This window comes from Haemaphysalis longicornis, unplaced genomic scaffold (genome assembly GCF_048455015.1).
Source record: "Haemaphysalis longicornis isolate Haplotype H1 unplaced genomic scaffold, Haemaphysalis longicornis Haplotype H1 scaffold_10, whole genome shotgun sequence".
Lineage (NCBI taxonomy): Eukaryota > Metazoa > Arthropoda > Arachnida > Ixodida > Ixodidae > Haemaphysalis > Haemaphysalis longicornis.
In genome coordinates, this window is record NW_027526204.1 from 105,073,273 (window position 1) to 105,090,673 (window position 17,401).

The following is a 17,401-nucleotide window of genomic DNA, read 5'->3' on the forward strand; positions in this document are numbered from 1 at the left end:
CTCCTTTGGCGTTGTAGACTGCTGACCCATCTTTCTGTATTTCCTTAACGAGCCCCTCATTTTCCTTACTATATATATATATATATATATATATATATATATATATGTCTATGTGTATATATATATACGGTGTGTGTGCGTGTGTGTGCGTGTGTTAATACACGCATAAATACATATATGTTGATTAAAATTCATGACACGGGTTGTATAAAAACACCAACGAAGTGTACTTACGTTTCGGCCAGAGGACTCAGGGCAAGTCCTTCGGCCGAAACGCAAATAAGCCTCCTTAGTATTTTTTCTTGTTTTTTAACATGTCCTTCTTTTGATCGCTGTAAAAACATTTTGGTAAACACTTGTGCGCATTTTATTTCTGGGCCGCAGCACTTTTTTTTTTTCCCACATTCAGTCTGCGAACAATGTCCAGTTCCAGTTATACGGCAGTATGGAACCGAATTTAGCGGTATGGATTCTGCGTTCCACGTCGAATAACGGTGATCTCGCCTGGCACCCAAGTGCTGTGTGCGGCCGAGTCGTTACAAAAGCCGCGTGATTGCTAAGGTTAAAGACAACGCAAACAGAATACTTTTTGCCACGTGCGCACAGAAGTTCACTGCCCCTATTGAGTCCTAATTGAATACACGTTAGTCTGAATATTACTGAATGAAACATGGTGGTTGAGCCGCCATTACGTGGGGTGGATAAGAGGAGAACGAAAAACGTTTATTCGAGCCGATACTAAAGAAAAGACAAGACAAGCGGGTGGCAGATATGGAGGCACCATCCAGTATATTGGCCTCGAGGACATACCGTGGCGCCACCTACGAGTGACGTCACTCATGGGATGCCGGGTCGTTGCGTCGTCTGCTTGACCACGTTTTTCCGTGCATAGGCGACCGCACGAAAAAGTGTGTTCTTCTTGTGGCCGCCGCGTACCCACCCGCCTTCTGTGGTTTTGATTTAAACGTACTGACGGGCAAGTAATTAACGACTGGCTTGTTACCGGCGACACTTCGGGCGACCAAACGAGTCGCGTGCCGGCGGCGGCACAACCCCGCCTAGGTAGCCGCTACCACTGCAGACGCCATGGAGGACGACACAACGGACGTCGAGAAAGGTACGCCGTAAATTCATGATGAAATACTTGCGACGTGACATGTATCAGACTGTACTGTATGCAATGAAAACAACACGCCTTGCAACAGCGGCGGAAACGTGCCGCTGAGTAGTAATCTCGCCGCGCGTACGGCGCTGGCAATGAACGCGGCAGCTGTGAGCGAATTGCTTCGCCACACGTGCTTAAAAGTGCTCGTAGGATCTGCAATTCGGATTCACCAGTGCCTATTTCCTTTCCACTGTTCATTTTAGTTACGCTCTGATCTGATTAACGATCACTGCCGTACGGTTTGCGACACCTTGTTGGCAACGTAAGAACGTGTTTTCAGTGCTTACGGGGCGAACGTAGACATGACGTTTACTTCTCGTTAAGACCTCGCCGTGGAAAATTACAATTGGAACGTGTGCTTTTTTTTTTGTCCGTCTACAGTGAGCCTGCCTTTCTCCAGCGTGCTGAAATTCATCGATAAGCAGTTCGAGACCTCGCGACTGCTCACAGAAGGCGAAGCTGTCTTCGAGGCGAAGCACGTTGTTGTGTGTAGCGTGAAGGAACGGGGAGCGAAAGACGTTACGCTGGCTGCACTAGTCCTGCAAAGTTCCGGCCTCAACAAGGATCCCCACGAACTTCAGGTCACCATTGAAGGAAGAGACGTGGCTGCAGCGTCTTGTACGTGCAAAGCAGGGTATGGGAAAATCACAGGGGTCGGAATAATCTTCATTTGCATGACATAAAAAAACAGTGGTTCTATACTCCTTAAAATCTGTCCATGTTAAAGTTCCTTCATTTCATTGCAGTTATTTCAACACAAATGCGTATTGACAGATTGCATTTTCAGATGTAACATTTTTGGTTATTCGCGTTACTTTTAAGCAACAGATGGAAATGTGTCCTTATTTAGCCAGCACAAGTGCAAACGCATGGTTGCACTCCTCCTGCACATCAATTCGAGGGAGACATTCACGGTGCTGTCCAGAACTGATTTGCCACAGCAATGGGGCAAAGCCCAAAAAGGAGGAGTGAGGAGCAAGTACGAGCCGAAAAAGATTGTGGACCTGCCAAGCTCCAAAAGGGTAAGCAAGCCATGTTCATTTTCCTGTTGGCTGTCCATGAAATAATACATGTAGGACACTAATGATATTGTAAACGCAACATCTCACAGTGAGTAACCCAGTTGAACTAAATATCATAAATATTAAAACCTTTAACACACTTCCTGTGAAATGGAAGGAAAGCTAACATTTTAGGTGAGAAAAACAGCGCAAAGACGGGATGAAAGCATAAGAAAACGACAAACACTGCACCCGTGTTTGTCGTTTCCTCATGCTTTCGTCCAGTCTTTGCGCTGTTTTTCCACCTAGCACGAACCAACTAGCCCGGCTTCAAACTTTAGTTCAGCTAGCATTTATGTGTATGCATTCATTATTGGGTATCAAGAACGACATGCATAATTGCCTTCCCAGTGAAGAACTGCAAAAAAAAGTGCTTGTGTCCTCTGTGCCATATCAGCTTTTTTTTTTTTTTTTTTTTTTGCTCTGTGTACATCATTATAGACAAGAAACAAACCGAATTTTTCCGAACCTCGAGCTATAGCAAATAAACATACGCCAATGCACAAAAGTTTGCATGCTCTACCTATTCAGCTACATCACAATGCAAAGAAAGCGCACTGTGTGCTTGAAGCGACCCGTTTTGTTTTTGTGCATACTTAAAGACTGTACGTGATCGCAATTCTGTTTTAGGTCAAGAAAGAGCCCATCAAGTTGCCTGACGGGGACATACTCGAGAGGCTTCTCGATGAAAGCTTACACCGGGTTCGGCCGCATACGTCCGGCACTGCGGCACCGAACAATACGCTACCATGCTTACGTTTGCGGCCAACCCACCACTGTTGATACGTTCACAAAGTAACCAGGTTATGAAATTACGCTTCACACACTGAGAACGAACTCAAAACGCCGAAAATTGACACGAAAACACACGTAGAAAGCGCGACCACAAACGTGTTCGCGGTGCGTCACGCAAACTACGCAGCAAGGCCAGCGAGCCGGAGCAAGGCAGGAACGGCGATCCCATGAGTGACGTCAAAACGATCGCAGCGCCGGCCTCTCCAGTGGTGGCCCTCGCGGCCAATATACAATGTCACCTAACGCTAAGCCAAGTAATAGTCCAGTCTAAATGAAAAGCTCCGATCTAGGTCACAAGCGCAAAGGACAAGAACTGCTTGCAGGGGCTATAAAGACGAAATAAAAGTTCTGTTCGTTGCGTTTATTATCACTGCATTACATAACTAATGGCCGCGGCCGCGGCCCCCTCCTGAAAAGTTCCGTATATACGGAAATATGGGAATACGGAGTACTTTCCTAGAATGACACAAAGCCGCAACAAAACAGAGAATATTTTTCAGAAACACCGATTTTATGTCCGTAAGTTTACTAGAACCGCCAAATCACTGTCCGTATGAATTCCGTAAATACGGAGTATACGGAAAACATACGGAGCGCCATTTTGTTTATTATTGAAGATAAAAACACGAAATCTGTGCCAAACGTTTTTATTACGCACACTAAGGTGATTTCCTGTCTTTTATACTAGCATCTACTTTCGGTGTGCTTGGGGGCGGCATAATCCGTATGAACTCCGTATTCCCATAATTCCGTATATACGGAACGTTTCAGGAGCGCGTTCTCAAGCCCCAACCAATCCCCCCTCCTTGGGTACGAGCCACTAGGTTAGATTGGAGAACGAGATTGCCCTGATCCGATAAGAGTGATGCCAAATTTATTGCAAACCGCGAATAAAAATTTAGATATTAAGTAATACATATAAAGCAGAGGTGACTCGCGAGCCACGTTTCGACGCGGTGTTAGGTAATAAGATCTTGGTGCAACTGGCACCGCCGACCAAAGCCGTCGCGAAAATAGATACACGAGTGTCCGATCGTAGTCTGGAGCCTCTAACCTCCTGAAACGTTCCGCACATACGAAATTGCGGGAAGCGTATCTTATCTAGCCTGACACAACGGCACAATAAAAACAGTATTTTTGTAACCACGGTAGAATAGTGTATACCGGTAGAAAATTTGCGGGAATCGTATCTTATCTAGCCTGACACAACGGCACAAAAAAACTCCCCCAACCTCCCCGAAGGGATCGTGCGGAAATGCGAATGCATTGGGTGCACCGATGAGTGCGCTGCGGCAAGCAGTCACGGAGAGAGGCGCGCGCTCCACTGCATTTATATATATTTTTCCGAGCGCAGCGAGCGGAGAGAGGGTACGCGGAGAGGCGAGAGAGACCCGCGCAACACGCCCGCCCCGCGCGCGAGCTCTCTCCGCCGAGCTCCGCGATGCGAGCGCCCTCACACGCCCGAGCGCGCTCCTCCTCTCCACTCACTCTCCGCTACTCCGCCCGAGCTCCGCGATGCGAGCGCCCTCACACGCCGAGCGCGCTCATCCTCTCCCCTTGCCCTCCGCTACTCCCGCCCGAGCTACAACGCGCTCCGGTTGCTAGGCGCGCCACAGCTGTTGCTAGGCGCACGCTGGCCAACGCACGACAACCCCCGACTAAGAAATGCATTCGCATTTAAAATATTTTTGTAAGCACGATAGAATAGTGTGTGCCGGTAGAAAATTTAGCGCCATTTTTGAAGACTGTCGGAAACACCAAACCATGGTGGGTATGATTTCCGTATATCATGAAATGGCTTGTCAGCTGTGCTATACCGCGGAAGAAGTAATATGCAATATAACAGAATGCAGAAGTGAGAGTTAGCTCCTTTCAAAGAAATATGAGACGACCAGTGAAATTTGCTTTTGCTATTTTATATTAATATATCGTTATGTATTATCAAAAGCACAAAGTACAGGGCACCACATGAACTGGGGCCACTGAATGGCGACGTCACGGTTTTATTGGCCCCTCAGCGCATCTTTAGCCGGTAGCCGGGCCGCTGGATTACCCACGAGCATCTTTCAGATTGACGTCTTTTCCGTGGGCACACATGCCCGTGACGATGTTGAGCAGGGACTGATTCCAGGTTCAGGGGGGATGCGTGTATTCTGCCAGGTGGACCACGCCGGGCCAAGTTGCTTCACCGGGCGGCCCGATAGTGCGGCAGATGCGGGCACGATGGCCGATTTCGGAGTCTCCCGCCAAAAGCTCCCCGAGCGTAAGCGTTTTAGCGAAAATGTAGTCGATGCTCCAGACATCGGTCGAAGTCGCGTAGAAGTTCACACCCGCCAGGATCTCGGGTACCGGTACCAAAGGGTGACCGCTTCCTGCGTGCAGGTGCGCAGTGGGATCTCTAAGGCACCCGCCACGCCCAAGTGGGCCAGCATTGTCTCTTCCCACACTGACCAGCATGTTCCACGGCTTGTGGTCCCATTGCACGACACGGTGCATGCGAGGGTGAGGAGGCGATGGAGGTCTTGTGAAGAGCTGCCACAAGCAGCTCTTCACAAGCTTCAATGCCAGTAGAGCCTTGGAGGACGCCGTCTTGTCCGTATGCTTCTGGAGATCTTCCGTCATGTACTCGAACATAACGTACACTTTTCTGTCGCTTTGAAGGACATCGAGCTGACGAACACCGTTGGGGTGCCGGAGGTCCTTCAGGGTCGTGATCTTGATAATGGCGGTGCTCGGCACAACCTGGGTTTCGTTCTTGCGCGGGATTTCTGTCGTGGCGACGTACCGCCCGGTGTCCTTGTCGCCAGCCTTGTACACGTCGCCGTTGGGGCGTTCGTCGATTTCCTGGAATTTTTCAATAGGCACGCTTTCCATGAAGGTTAGAGCACAGAGATGGAATCAAGGCCTGGCCCAGTGCGTGCACTGAACCCTGAGCTCGAGAGTTTCTTCTTTTTCTTCTTCGCAAGTGAAGCCTCCGAGGACGCCGCCTTGCCCATATGCTTCTGGAGATCTTCCGTCATGTACTCGAACATACGTACAGTTTTCTATCGCTTTGAAGGTCATCGAGTTGACAAGCACCATTGGGGTGCCGGAGGTCCTTCGGGGTCGTGGTCTCGAGAATGGCGGTGCTCGGTACGCGCACGCGCACAGTATTGTCCCGGGCGTCCGGTGCCAAAGGGCGGCACATGGAGCGGCAGTAGCGCAGTGGGATCGCGACGGTACGTGCCAAGCCGAAATCGTTCCCTTCCACGTCGACCACCCAGGTTCTCTGGCTTGAGGTCCGCGTGCAGGAAGGCCGTAGGCGATGCCCTGCAACATCTGCCGCAAGTAGCTCTTGGTTCAGGACCAGTGGAGCCTCGCAGGACGCCGCCCTGTCCTTGTGCTTCTGGAGATCTTCCGTCGCGTACTCGAGCACTAGGTACAGTTTGTCTGTCGCCTTGAAGGACATCGAGCTGACGAGCACCGTTGGGGTGCCGGAGGTCCTTCAGGGTCGCGATCTCGCGAACTGCCGTGCTTGGCACTCCGTGGGTTTTGTTCTCGAGGAGGATTTCCTTTAAGGGGACGTACCTCCCGGTGTCCTTGTCGCGAGCCTTGTACACGACGCCGTTGGGGCGCTCGTCGATTTTCTGGAACGTTTCATGGAGGCTTTTGTCCATGAAGGCTCGAGGACAGAGGTGGAACCCCAAGGCCTGGCCACGCACGCACCGAATTCTTCTGAGCACGCACAGCGCGAGGCTTTTCGTTTTTCATCCTCCACTTCTTCTTTAGGGTCATGAAAGTAGAAAAACTGCGCGTAAAAGACAGGACCGTGACAAGTAGACAGGACAAGCGCTTGTCCTTGCGCTTGTCCTGTCTACTTGTCACGGTCCTGTCTTTTACGCGCAGTTTTTCTACTTTCATGATGCTGCACCAACTAGCCCAACAACATGCTGTACTAAACTTCTTTGGGGTAGCAGTCCGGGGATGTTGGTAATCAATTACTTGAGTAAGATTCGGCAAACAAAAAAGGGCACCGCCGTGAATGAGGAGGGGGGACACTCAGAGTGGAAACTAAATATATTGTGCCACTACGGACAATTATATACTGAAACATCAAGGACTGTACTTGGTGTTCCCCCTGAGGTTATGTAGCGCGAAATTTAAAAGTTCTTAATGTTTCTTGCCTTTCCCAGTTTTAAAAACGCCTTTAGCGACTGGAATGGAGCTGAGTGTGTTATCAAAGGGTAGTATTTTTTTAATTAAACAAGGTTGTATTGTCTTCATGCGCCTTTCAGCTTCATATTGTCAGATATCAGTAACGATAACACTTTATCAGGAAAATGTGCAAGGCTGTCTTCTAAAGTACTCTTTAACACGCGAGCAGGCAGCGGCGTGGCATTCTTCCAAAATGTGTCATCTAAATTAACCGGCGTTTGTATATCCCCTGCAGATAATGGTTCAATAGAGAGATCGAGCCCGTTCGGCAAGAAATTGAGGTAACGAATAGAAGCCGAGCGCCGCGAAACCGAGGACATATGGGTGTCAGGAACGCGTGGGGGTGTTGCGACAATAATAAGGCGTCCGCTCCCGAGGTACGTTTGCGCTGACAGCCGTTGAAACCTCATCGCTAGTAGTGGAAGTTGAGCCTCGAGCTATAGTAAACAGTGTCAGAAGCATAAAAGAGAAAATGCCCATCAGGGGCTCATAGTATCCCCAATGCATTGATGATGATGAGAATAACTTGCAGAAAGAGTGGTCGTAGCCATGTCAAGCAACCCTCCGCCGACACTGCGGACCACGCTGGGTACCACGCAGCGCAGATAATCTCCACTGAAAAGATTTTTGTTAATGCGATCATTATTATTAACGTAGTTATCGCATACCAGGGGTGGCATTCTGAATTGCATTAATTTCAAAGGTGTACTTCGAGTCCGTTTCAAGACGTGGCGTAGTTGTATATGTGCGAAGCCTTTAACCTGCCCCTTTGCGCAGAAACTGACGCCCCGCCCTGTTTTCCCTGCGTCACATCCGGATCGCTTGCTTCGAGCCAATTAGGGCCCGCGGTCGAAATGAACAATTCGACACGGACATGAAATGGACGACAAAACTCAGGATTCAGCCCAAGAAGAGCGCACATTTAGTCCGTTCTCTTGCGCCGTCCGTAACTCTGTGAAAGCTGCTGCACACTGGCTTGGTGCGATGATTGTACTGGCGGGAAATTCAAAATAAAACCCTCGCTACAACGAAGCCTTAGGGATAGGAAACTAGTTTCGCCTTAAGCGGTGGTGTGCGCTGTAAGCACTCACTGCAGTCTGGACTGTGAAACACTTCGAATACAACGGGGTTTTCTAATAAACCTTTTTTTCCGTTATAACAAAGGTTTAATGTTATCGCAGCAAATAATGGTAAACTTTTCAGCAAAATTGCGGGCTTCTGGATCTCCGTGAAAAAAGCGATACTCGGCTCAAACGTCACTGAATACGTAACCATACGGTAACGCGAGTTCATCAACCATGTTCATCATGTTAGGCTCATCGCCACGTACATCAAAAACAAACATTTTAGAGATAAGCTTGAAAAGATATTCGCATAATATACTAACGATGAAAAACTACTGTCGTGACTTGATGGGGCTATTGATGCTGCAACTGCTTTTTGTAATAAATTTCAGGTCGCTTGACTTCACTGTTATTGTTGTAAATTTTTTTTTGTGTAATTTTTAATTTAAGCTATTCTTTGTTTGCATTTTTCGGCTCTCGTGTTCTCATTCTTGTTTTTTGCCTGTTCTGTACAATGGTTGATTGATTGATTGTAGGGTTTAACGCGCCGACGCAACGCAGGCGATGAGGCGCGCCGTAGTGGAGGGCTCCGGATTAATTTTGACCACCTGGGGATCTTTAACGTGCGCCGAAATCTCGTACACACGGGCGTTTTTGCTTTTCGCCTCCATCAGAAAAGCGGCCGCCGCGGCCGGGAATCGAACCCGCGACCTCGTGCTCAGCAGCGCAACGCCTTAGCCACTGAGCCACCGCGGCGGGTTTCTGTACAATGGTACTTCTGAAAACCTTGTTATCTGACCCCCTTATGTAATGCCTCCGATCCGTTATCGATGTAAGAAATGAAATGAAATGAAACCATGTTCAAAACGTGTTTCAGGGCCCCTTTAACTGTGCGTTTGTGCGCAGTGTGCAGTGGTGATGTAAGCGCAGTCTTTGTTAAAGTTTCTGCAGGCCACGCCAAAAGTTAATAGACCACAAATATTTCAGAATAAGAGCTCACTTGTCGTGTACGACGTGGACATTTTGCGCAATAAAGCTGGTGAAACTGTAACACAGTTTCCTTCTTACTGTAACACAATAATTGTATACCGAACTTGAACGAGAACCTTTTGCTTTGAATTCTTTGTGGCACCGAAATCTTTAGCGCGTCCTAGAACATTTTTGCCAAAGTCTACTTGCCACACCTCAGAAATAAAAAAAAATGGCCGCGTATCTGCTCCTTTCCTTGCAAATGTCGCCGAAAGACGATAGTCGACAGGCGCCCCTGCCAAGTAAAGGCCTCCATTCTCTTTCCCGCTCACCTCTTATGCTGTTTCTTTCCCGTCTCGTTCCTCCCAAGATAACACGCTAGAGGTTTGCTCAAGTAAATTTAAATTTACCGCGTTCCACTGCTCCAGGCCGGGTGTCTCGATGCCAGTGCTGCCGTACGGCGAAGACGCGCGTGAGTCGAGGCACCATACTACAACGTTTAGAGAACCACGTTGCCCTACTCCATGCGCGTTCCCAGCAGAACGTGTAACATGGAACATCTTGTTACTGTTGCCGATTGACTTATTAAATGCCGCCAACCCGCCGCGGTGGCTCAGTGGCTAAGGCGTTGCGCTGCTGAGCACGAGGTCGCGAGTTCGATTCCCGGCCGCGGTGGCCGCTTTTCTGATGGAGGCGAAAAGCAAAAACGCCCGTGTGTACGAGAATTCGGCGCACCTTAAAGATCTCCAGGTGGTCAAAATTAATCCGGAGCCCTCCACTACGGCGCGCCTCATCGCCTGCGTTGCGTCGGCGCGTTAAACCCTACAATCAATCAATCAAATCAATTAAATGCCGCCAGAAGGTATCGCTGGCCACAGCAGGCGACGGTTTTCTGCCGTTGATGTAGTATTTCATTTGTTGCAAAAACCAAGCATCCATGAATTTTATTAATAAAGGAGCACTGCAAATATCACTTGTGTATTGATTTTCTGCCTCACATTTGCGTAATGTCTTGTTCTTGTTCAACAATGTTGACAACTATGACCACTGACACGGGACTTAGACGTTTAGATTTGGCTGTGGGTATATACCGTAAGACTATTGCACAGATTTCGTTTCACTTTGGCCGGGTGGCTGAATCGAGTCACAGACAGACACACAGACGGACGGACGGACGGACGGACGGACAGACAGACAGACAGACAGACAGACAGACAGACGGACGGACGGACGGACGGACGGACGGACAGACAGACAGACAGACAGACAGACAGACAGACAGACCAAAATTTCTGCGTTTAAGTAGCCCAGGAAAAGCTATCGTCTTTAAAAAAGCCGATTGGTTATACCGTGCAGCATTTTTATCTCTCTGTCATCGCACCCCACGGCGTCTCTGGAGCCTGCGTGCGAGACCGCATGGCACCTGAACTGCTGTGCTCGCGTCTACGCTGCTTTAAAGCACGTGTGCTTCCGTACGCATAACTCGCAGGTCGTAAGCACACGCGCGTGCGATGTTCCCGTCCACTGCAGCGCCCCGCCGACATTCGCCGCCTCTGCGCTGTACACTTATCTGCGCAGAAGCTATAGGGAAAGCAACCAAGTACAGAATAAGGTCTAAGGTTTGACGAAATCTCGTCTGGTCGGGTAAAAGGTTCATAGCTAAAAAACTGGTGTTCACAGAGCAAAGGTTTACTAAAAGCGTAAAAAACAGAGACGCTTAGGCTTCCGTACGGAAGCCGACCAGTTTTTAACTATCAAGTACAGAATAGTTGCTAGTCTGGGTCACGCAAGGTCTGTTTGCGCTGAAACCGACACTGAGTAGCAGCATAGATTACACTGCGTGGGCGGTGGTGAAAAGGGAAAACGATGTGTGGACCGCCTTCCAGAGAAGAGCAGTGTTGTTCAGGGTTCGTCGGACCGTATTTAGAAATTTAACTGGTGGGGATTCGCTTACGGACAAGACTAAGAGCGTCTTCGCGGACGTCGATCAAGGCCTGCAACGATTGATCCCGGTTGAACGTTGAACTAAGTAACGGCTGAACTTAGGCTTGAATGGACGACTGCCCTCCGCAGTAGGGAGAAAATAAATATTTCTGGAGTAAGTCTGCTTACGTGCTTTGAAGGAGAAATCATTATGGCGATACTCATAAAAGATATCTTTACGGCTAAACCGTGTTCGCGTCGCCTTTTGTAGCGTAAGCTACACTGGCCGAGGTTGAGCAGTTTCGAGTGGACCCTGAAGGGCTGTGCTGCGCAAGCGCGAGGAGCATTGGATTTGATTGGATTGGATTAGTTTGGATTGGATTAAGTTGGATTGTATTGGATTCGATAACCCAATCCAATTGGAGTACGGGTGTGTAGAGAATTGGGTCTGCACGTTCGCCGGTCTGCGCATTCCAGAGGAGTGACGTCATAGCCGCGGCAGACGCACTGGCGCCGGCGCGTGCCCAGCTGTGCGCCTCCGTTGCGCAGTATCCAAGTCTGACGCTGCGCCGGAGCCGCTTGATAGCCGTTTCGCGTGGCTCCTGGAGAGCCGTGCTGCGCATGCGCGAAGAACAGTGACTGCACTGGACTGGACCGGACTGGATTGGAATGGATTGGATTGCTGTCCCTTAGCTCACGCTACGTATATTCTGGCATAGCTGAGCTAAGCCGCTGCTAATTTTTTTCCTTTTGTTTGTTCGCTTTACGTCGACTGCCAGACTGGCGACATTTCACGTCACAGCTTCCACAAAACGGGGGTCCACCGTGGCGGGGCTGCACCTGTTCTACACTCGTGCCGTTACGTTCACCGGCTACGCGATATACGCCAGCGCCGCACGGGATAGGATATTTTTTTTTTTCCGCCGCTGGAAACCTTGGGTACGCTGGAAACGCTGGGGTAGTGCGATGATAATGCACTGGGATTACTCTCTGGAAACCCAGGTCAGATTCCCGTACTAACTCCAGGTCATTCAATTTTCTGTTCGCACTGATTTATTTACGTTATCGAAATTACTCTACATACGCATTTTAGAAGAAATTTCGAAATTTTCGTGTTTTTTTACTTTTCGCAGCGGCCGCCACTTTCTCTACCGCTCATCACGCTACTTTTGAACACCAAAGTAAAAAAGTAAGTAAAAGTGTTTGTTTACTTTATTAAAAAAAACAAGATTTCAGGTCTCTGCATGGTCGTTATGCGGACGTTCTGATGTGGTGAGATTCAAAGCCGAGTTCGGAGTTCGACTTCGACTCACGGGCATACGCCGTAGGGAGGCTCGAAGCTCGGATCGACGCATGCGCACAGTACGGGGCAGAGACGGAGACAAGACATTGAACCAAGAATTAGGCAGGTGCGTCCGTATTGCTGCTTCACCGCTCAACAATGGAGCAATGACAAAAGCATACGTCAAGGGAACAACGTTGGGCGGTATATTGTAGGGCGTTGGTGTGATTCTGCTCTCTCTGTGATGTGACTCTCGTGACCACGTGATATGCCTTGGAGCGAGGAGTAGTGTGTAGCGGAATTATTTTGATGTGTGATCGCGCATGCGTACGCAGAACGTCTTCGCAATTTTTTTACCGACTCGCTTGAATTTTGCCCCGTGCATACTATTACGGCTCCGCAGTGATGGTTCTGTCATCCCGCGCGCTGGGCGATTTTGCATTTTCGCACCAAGAACATAACTCGGTAGCAATACGGTTTCATCGATGTGGCGTAAACAGCCTGCGTTATCAGATATCCCGTGACGGTTCAAATGAATCCGAAGCCCTCCGCTGCCGACGCACCTGCATCCAAGGTTCATGCTCGTAGCGATGGCGTGCTGGCTAAGGCCAAAAAACACCTAAATAATCTCGATTAAGCCCTTGTCCTGTTTTGACGCGCGAGGTCGCAGGTCTCATTACCGACGGCGGTGGCAGCATTTGTGATTAATGTGCCTGCGACCACTTATATGTATCACACGTCATTTGCTCCAGAATGTTAAAGACATTAAGACATGAAAATATGGGGCGGAATCGGGGCGTGGCAGGAGACTTGGAAAGGGCGATATATATATATATATATATATATATGTCTGTGTGTATATATATACGTGTGTGTGTGTGCGTGCGTGTTCGTGTGTTCATACACGCATAAATACATATATGTTGATTAAAATTCATGACGCGGGTTGTATAAAAAACCAACGAAGTTTACTTACGTTTCGGCCAGAGGACTCAGGGCAAGTCCTTCGTCCGAAACGCAAATAAGCCTCCTTAGTATTTTTTTCTTGTTTTTTAACATGTCCTTCTTTTGATCGCTGTAAAAACATTTTGGTAAACACTTTTTGTGCGAATTTTATTTCTGGGCCGCAGCACTTCTTTTTCCCCACATTCAGTCTGCGAACATGTCCAGTTCCAGTTATACCGGCAGGATGGAATCGGATTCAGCGATATGGATACCGCGTTCCGCGTCAAGTAAGGGTAATGTCGCCTGGCCCCCAAGTGCTGTGTGCGGCCGAGTCGTTACAAAAGCCGCGTTATTACTAAGGTTAAAGACAACGCAAACAGAATACTTTTTGCCACGTGTGCGCAGAAGTTCACTGCCCCTATTGAGTCCTAATTGAATTCACGTTAGTCTGAATATTACTGACAGCGACATGTGACATTGCAGTGGGAGGAGAAGCCATCTCGAGTTTAAATGATGCTGTCTCCCTCTCAGGAAACTGACATCAAAGACGCGTGTTTATGTTTTCGCGTGCTCAGTTTTTTCTAGTGGCTGTCGGGTATCCTCGATCTGTCCGCAGGGTTTTGCACACGGCACGAGATTATGCGAGCCGGGAAGCGGGGGGCACAGCACGTTTCACACACAAAAAAAAAAATGACCCTTCATTAAAGATGCGATGTAACACAGCGGACGTTCGAACAAACAGTAGACAGTACACAAGCATCGGTATACGCGGACGGATCTAGTGCGAGCTGGCCAGCTGGTTCGCGCGTGTCAGTTATGAACAGATATATGCGGGGAGCCAACGACCGGATATTGACGCGACTCGAATGTGAGGACGCAGACGACACGAAACACACGCGCAGACGAGCGAAATGTGGAGAGAGTGAGGGAGAAAACGAGAAACGAGGGTGTACAGCACAGCGCGTGCAGACACCGATGACGCGGTATCAGGCGGTGGCGTAACGGGAAAAGCGTGGACCGGAAAATAGTCGAAGGAGAACAAAAACGCAGTCACGGAAAACAAAAGAGCGTCGAAGCGACAAAATCTCGGACGTCATTTTCACGCGAACACGTGTTGGAAGTTCTCCTCACGCTTCGGGCAGCTATGACAAAAACATGTTTCACCACCGACCTACGTAAACAGGAAAAGAAGAGAGAGAGAGAATGAATTCCACAGGCCGCTTCTCTAAGCGCTAAGATCGTCTAGATTTGTCCGTAATAACTTACGGGGAAAAAATAACAAAAGAAGGAACGAGTGCCACACGTGCAGGCATGTGCGACATACCTGCTGTTGTCGGTCGTATGCGCTCCTGCAGTGGTACACAGTATCGTCTGCTATATATACTGCAAGGTTAGAATTCTCGGTGAAACCTTGGATCCAGTTTTTGCAGCGCCTAGACGTACGAACGACTCCGAAGTGTAAGCCAGCCGGTCAGTCTGTCTGCAGGCGTGTCTTACGCAATACCGTTTGGAACGCCGCCAAGCCGTCGGCGCCTCAATCAACCGGTGTCTGCAAGCAGTCCTTCCATGCTGCCTGCAAAACGGCGGGTGTGGCCGACGCCAATCGATTGCTCACCGAATCGACACTATTTTGCGGCATAAAAAGCGGACGTTCAAATGTGCAATGTATGGCTGCAATGGAGAAAAAACTCCGTATTTCGTTTTCCGTGTGCGGCGCGCTGAACAGAAGAGACGCGTTTGCTTTCGCTTCCGGATCACGTTCCTGTCGTCTGCTTTGCCCAAGAATCGTCTGCGGCTCTTTCCGCTGTCACAATTGTAACGGCATAGCGCAGGCAATGAAGAGCTCATCGGTGCATTCATTAACCTTCGTTCTGCATTGCTGGCGTGAATTCATGATTTCTAATAATTGTGCGCGCTTTATACTCATTTTTTCTGCTTTTAGAGCCAGCGCTCGAAGCGTGCAGACGACCGAAGAGAGCAGACTCGGAGTGACGCGTTGCCATGGTTACCGCGGCAATGAAAATCGATACGGGTTATTTTTAGATTAACGCTTCCGTTTCTCTGCAATGCGAAGCGCCGTGCAGGGCGACGTAGCGCGGGACATATTTGCGAGAAAAATGGCAAAAACTCGAATACAAATTAAAGTGTAAAGAAGGAATGAAGACTGCACAATTAGCATCGAGACTTCGCTTACTTATCAAGTTGGGAAAGCTTTTGTAGAAGTATGCACGTCGTTATTCCAGATTACTTCCGTGACGTCACTTCCGTTGTCAGGTTGTGTTATTGCGACGATGTTTAAGAAGGTGGCTGATACGAAAGCCGCTGCATCACGAAGAGAGAAAAAAGTTTATTATGCTAACCCGATTTGAATTAGGTTTATCGGGATCCATACTTCGAAAGGCAGGTTCGGAATGAAGTTCTCAAACTTATAAAGCAGGTGGAGTAAATCAAAGAAAGAAGCGGGTGACTCGGACGAGGCATAGCTATTAAGTTGAGGTAATTTTTTTTAAGTAACGCGAGCCTTACACTACCGTTTTTTTAGGTGTTTGTTTTAAAGAAGTACTGCAACGCATCTGTGCGAGTCGCTACCAAAATCTGAAAATTTCCCGCTGATGCTTCAGAATTCACCCGCATTGTGCGGAACCAAGAACCAGTGTCTCTATTCCACTGAGCTAACGGTTCTTGCCATCTCGTGCTCCGCGTTGCATTAAGCTGGCTATATCGGATGAAAGTACTCCTGCAAGTGTCCTCATGTTGAGGGGAAAAGAAATCATCAAATTTGAAGGGAGTGGCAAAATGGCCTGGGGCACAAACGTAAGCTCTTTTTTGAAAAAACACACCCTTGACCAAAGTTAGCTAAAATTGAAAAAAAAAAAATGAATAGCTTTCGCAGCTGGTTTGGTCGTGCATAACAATATTTTTAGGAATTTTAATAGAGCTGGTTGTCATTGTCGTTCCATTTCCACAGGAAAGCTGTTTACTTTCTCATGAAAAAAATCTGGTCATAGACGAAAGGCGATGTGTTTTTTGAGTTAGACTGTATTTATACTGCAAGTGTCCAGTTAATGCTGTTCTTTTTTTCACGCCATACCTTTGCACCTCACTGGCTTATAATTGTACTAGTAATGTGCCACTGATAATTTTTACTCTTCATTTTGTTAATCAGAGTTATTTCTTTTTCTTGAGCTTGTTCCCTTCTTAAGATGTGTTCATTGTTAGCTCAAATGCACTACTAGCAATTATTAGCCTCGTTTGTTTAGCTATTTTGTCGTTTATTTTGACTGCGTTCACTGCATTTTGTATTTTGAAATAATTAATTTCGGTTCCCGTTGCAGTGTTATGAATTTGGGACCCTTCTCTGTATATTAACTTGATTGTATCCCAATACCATTGAAAGTAATAAAAAGGAATGAAACTGCAAGAAAACGCGATGCCTCGCAGCGACACGTGTAAGCAGACAATCGCGTGCACGTGTCCTGGAGGAGTCGTACTTTCGCCTCCCCTGAGGACGCCGTGTGGTTACAGCCAGCACGGGGAAAACAGGTCAGACGAGTGCATTCCGATCTGTCATTAACGTGTAAGCAGAGAGGGGGTGGGGGTGGGGGTGGGGGGCTCGTTCGTGAAGTGGGGCGTTGCTGGCAACGGTACCCGAGTTGCGAGGCGCGTTCTCCCACCTAACCGAGCCAGGAATCTATCCTGGAGGAGCTTGGCGAAATGAATGAGGTGCAGTGTAACGTAACGCGGAAGATTAAAACGTCACCATGAGCGCTGGTGGGCGCGGGTCGGTTAACAATGCTCGTGACAAACCGGCAGAGAGAGAGAGAGAGAGAGAGAGAGAGAGAGAGAGAGAGAGAGAGAGAGAGAGAGAGAGAGAGAGAGAGAGAGAGAGAGAGAGAGAGAGAGAGAGAGAGAGAGAGAGAGAGGTGTGCTGAGATATACGTTGCTGACACGGTGTGCAGGGGGCTGAGGACCTCTGTCAGGCCGTCTGTGCCTTTAGTCCCAG

The 17,401-nt window shown here is 48.5% G+C and overlaps 2 protein-coding genes across 3 annotated transcripts in view; one reads left to right on the forward strand and one right to left on the reverse strand.

The window, feature by feature from the left end:
- Tdh (L-threonine dehydrogenase) overlaps window positions 1-17,401 on the reverse strand; it is a 63,409-nt gene that overhangs the window by 44,225 nt on the left and 1,783 nt on the right. Inside the window, exon 1 of one of the 2 annotated variants that reach the window (XM_077690276.1) lies at window positions 14,723-14,866. The exons of the other annotated variant lie outside the window; for it this stretch is intronic. The gene's annotated coding sequence lies outside the window, so the exon portion shown is untranslated. Of the gene's footprint in view, window positions 1-14,722; window positions 14,867-17,401 lie in introns of those variants that run through there. 2 annotated transcript variants of the gene reach the window in all.
- LOC144159998 (uncharacterized) lies at window positions 847-2,137 on the forward strand. Its single transcript, XM_077691625.1, has 3 exons — window positions 847-1,117; window positions 1,547-1,799; window positions 2,107-2,137. Exons 1-3 carry the CDS (start codon window positions 1,087-1,089, stop codon window positions 2,135-2,137), a joined length of 315 nt encoding a protein of 104 aa, XP_077547751.1. The 5' UTR covers window positions 847-1,086.

Coding starts and splice junctions, on each gene's coding strand:
- LOC144159998 (XM_077691625.1), top strand. CDS start 1,087: ATGGAGGACGACACAACGGACGTCGAGAAAG. Junction 1,118..1,546: donor CACAACGGACGTCGAGAAAG/GTACGCCGTAAA, acceptor GTCCGTCTACAG/TGAGCCTGCCTTTCTCCAGC. Junction 1,800..2,106: donor TCTTGTACGTGCAAAGCAGG/GTATGGGAAAAT, acceptor GATTTGCCACAG/CAATGGGGCAAAGCCCAAAA.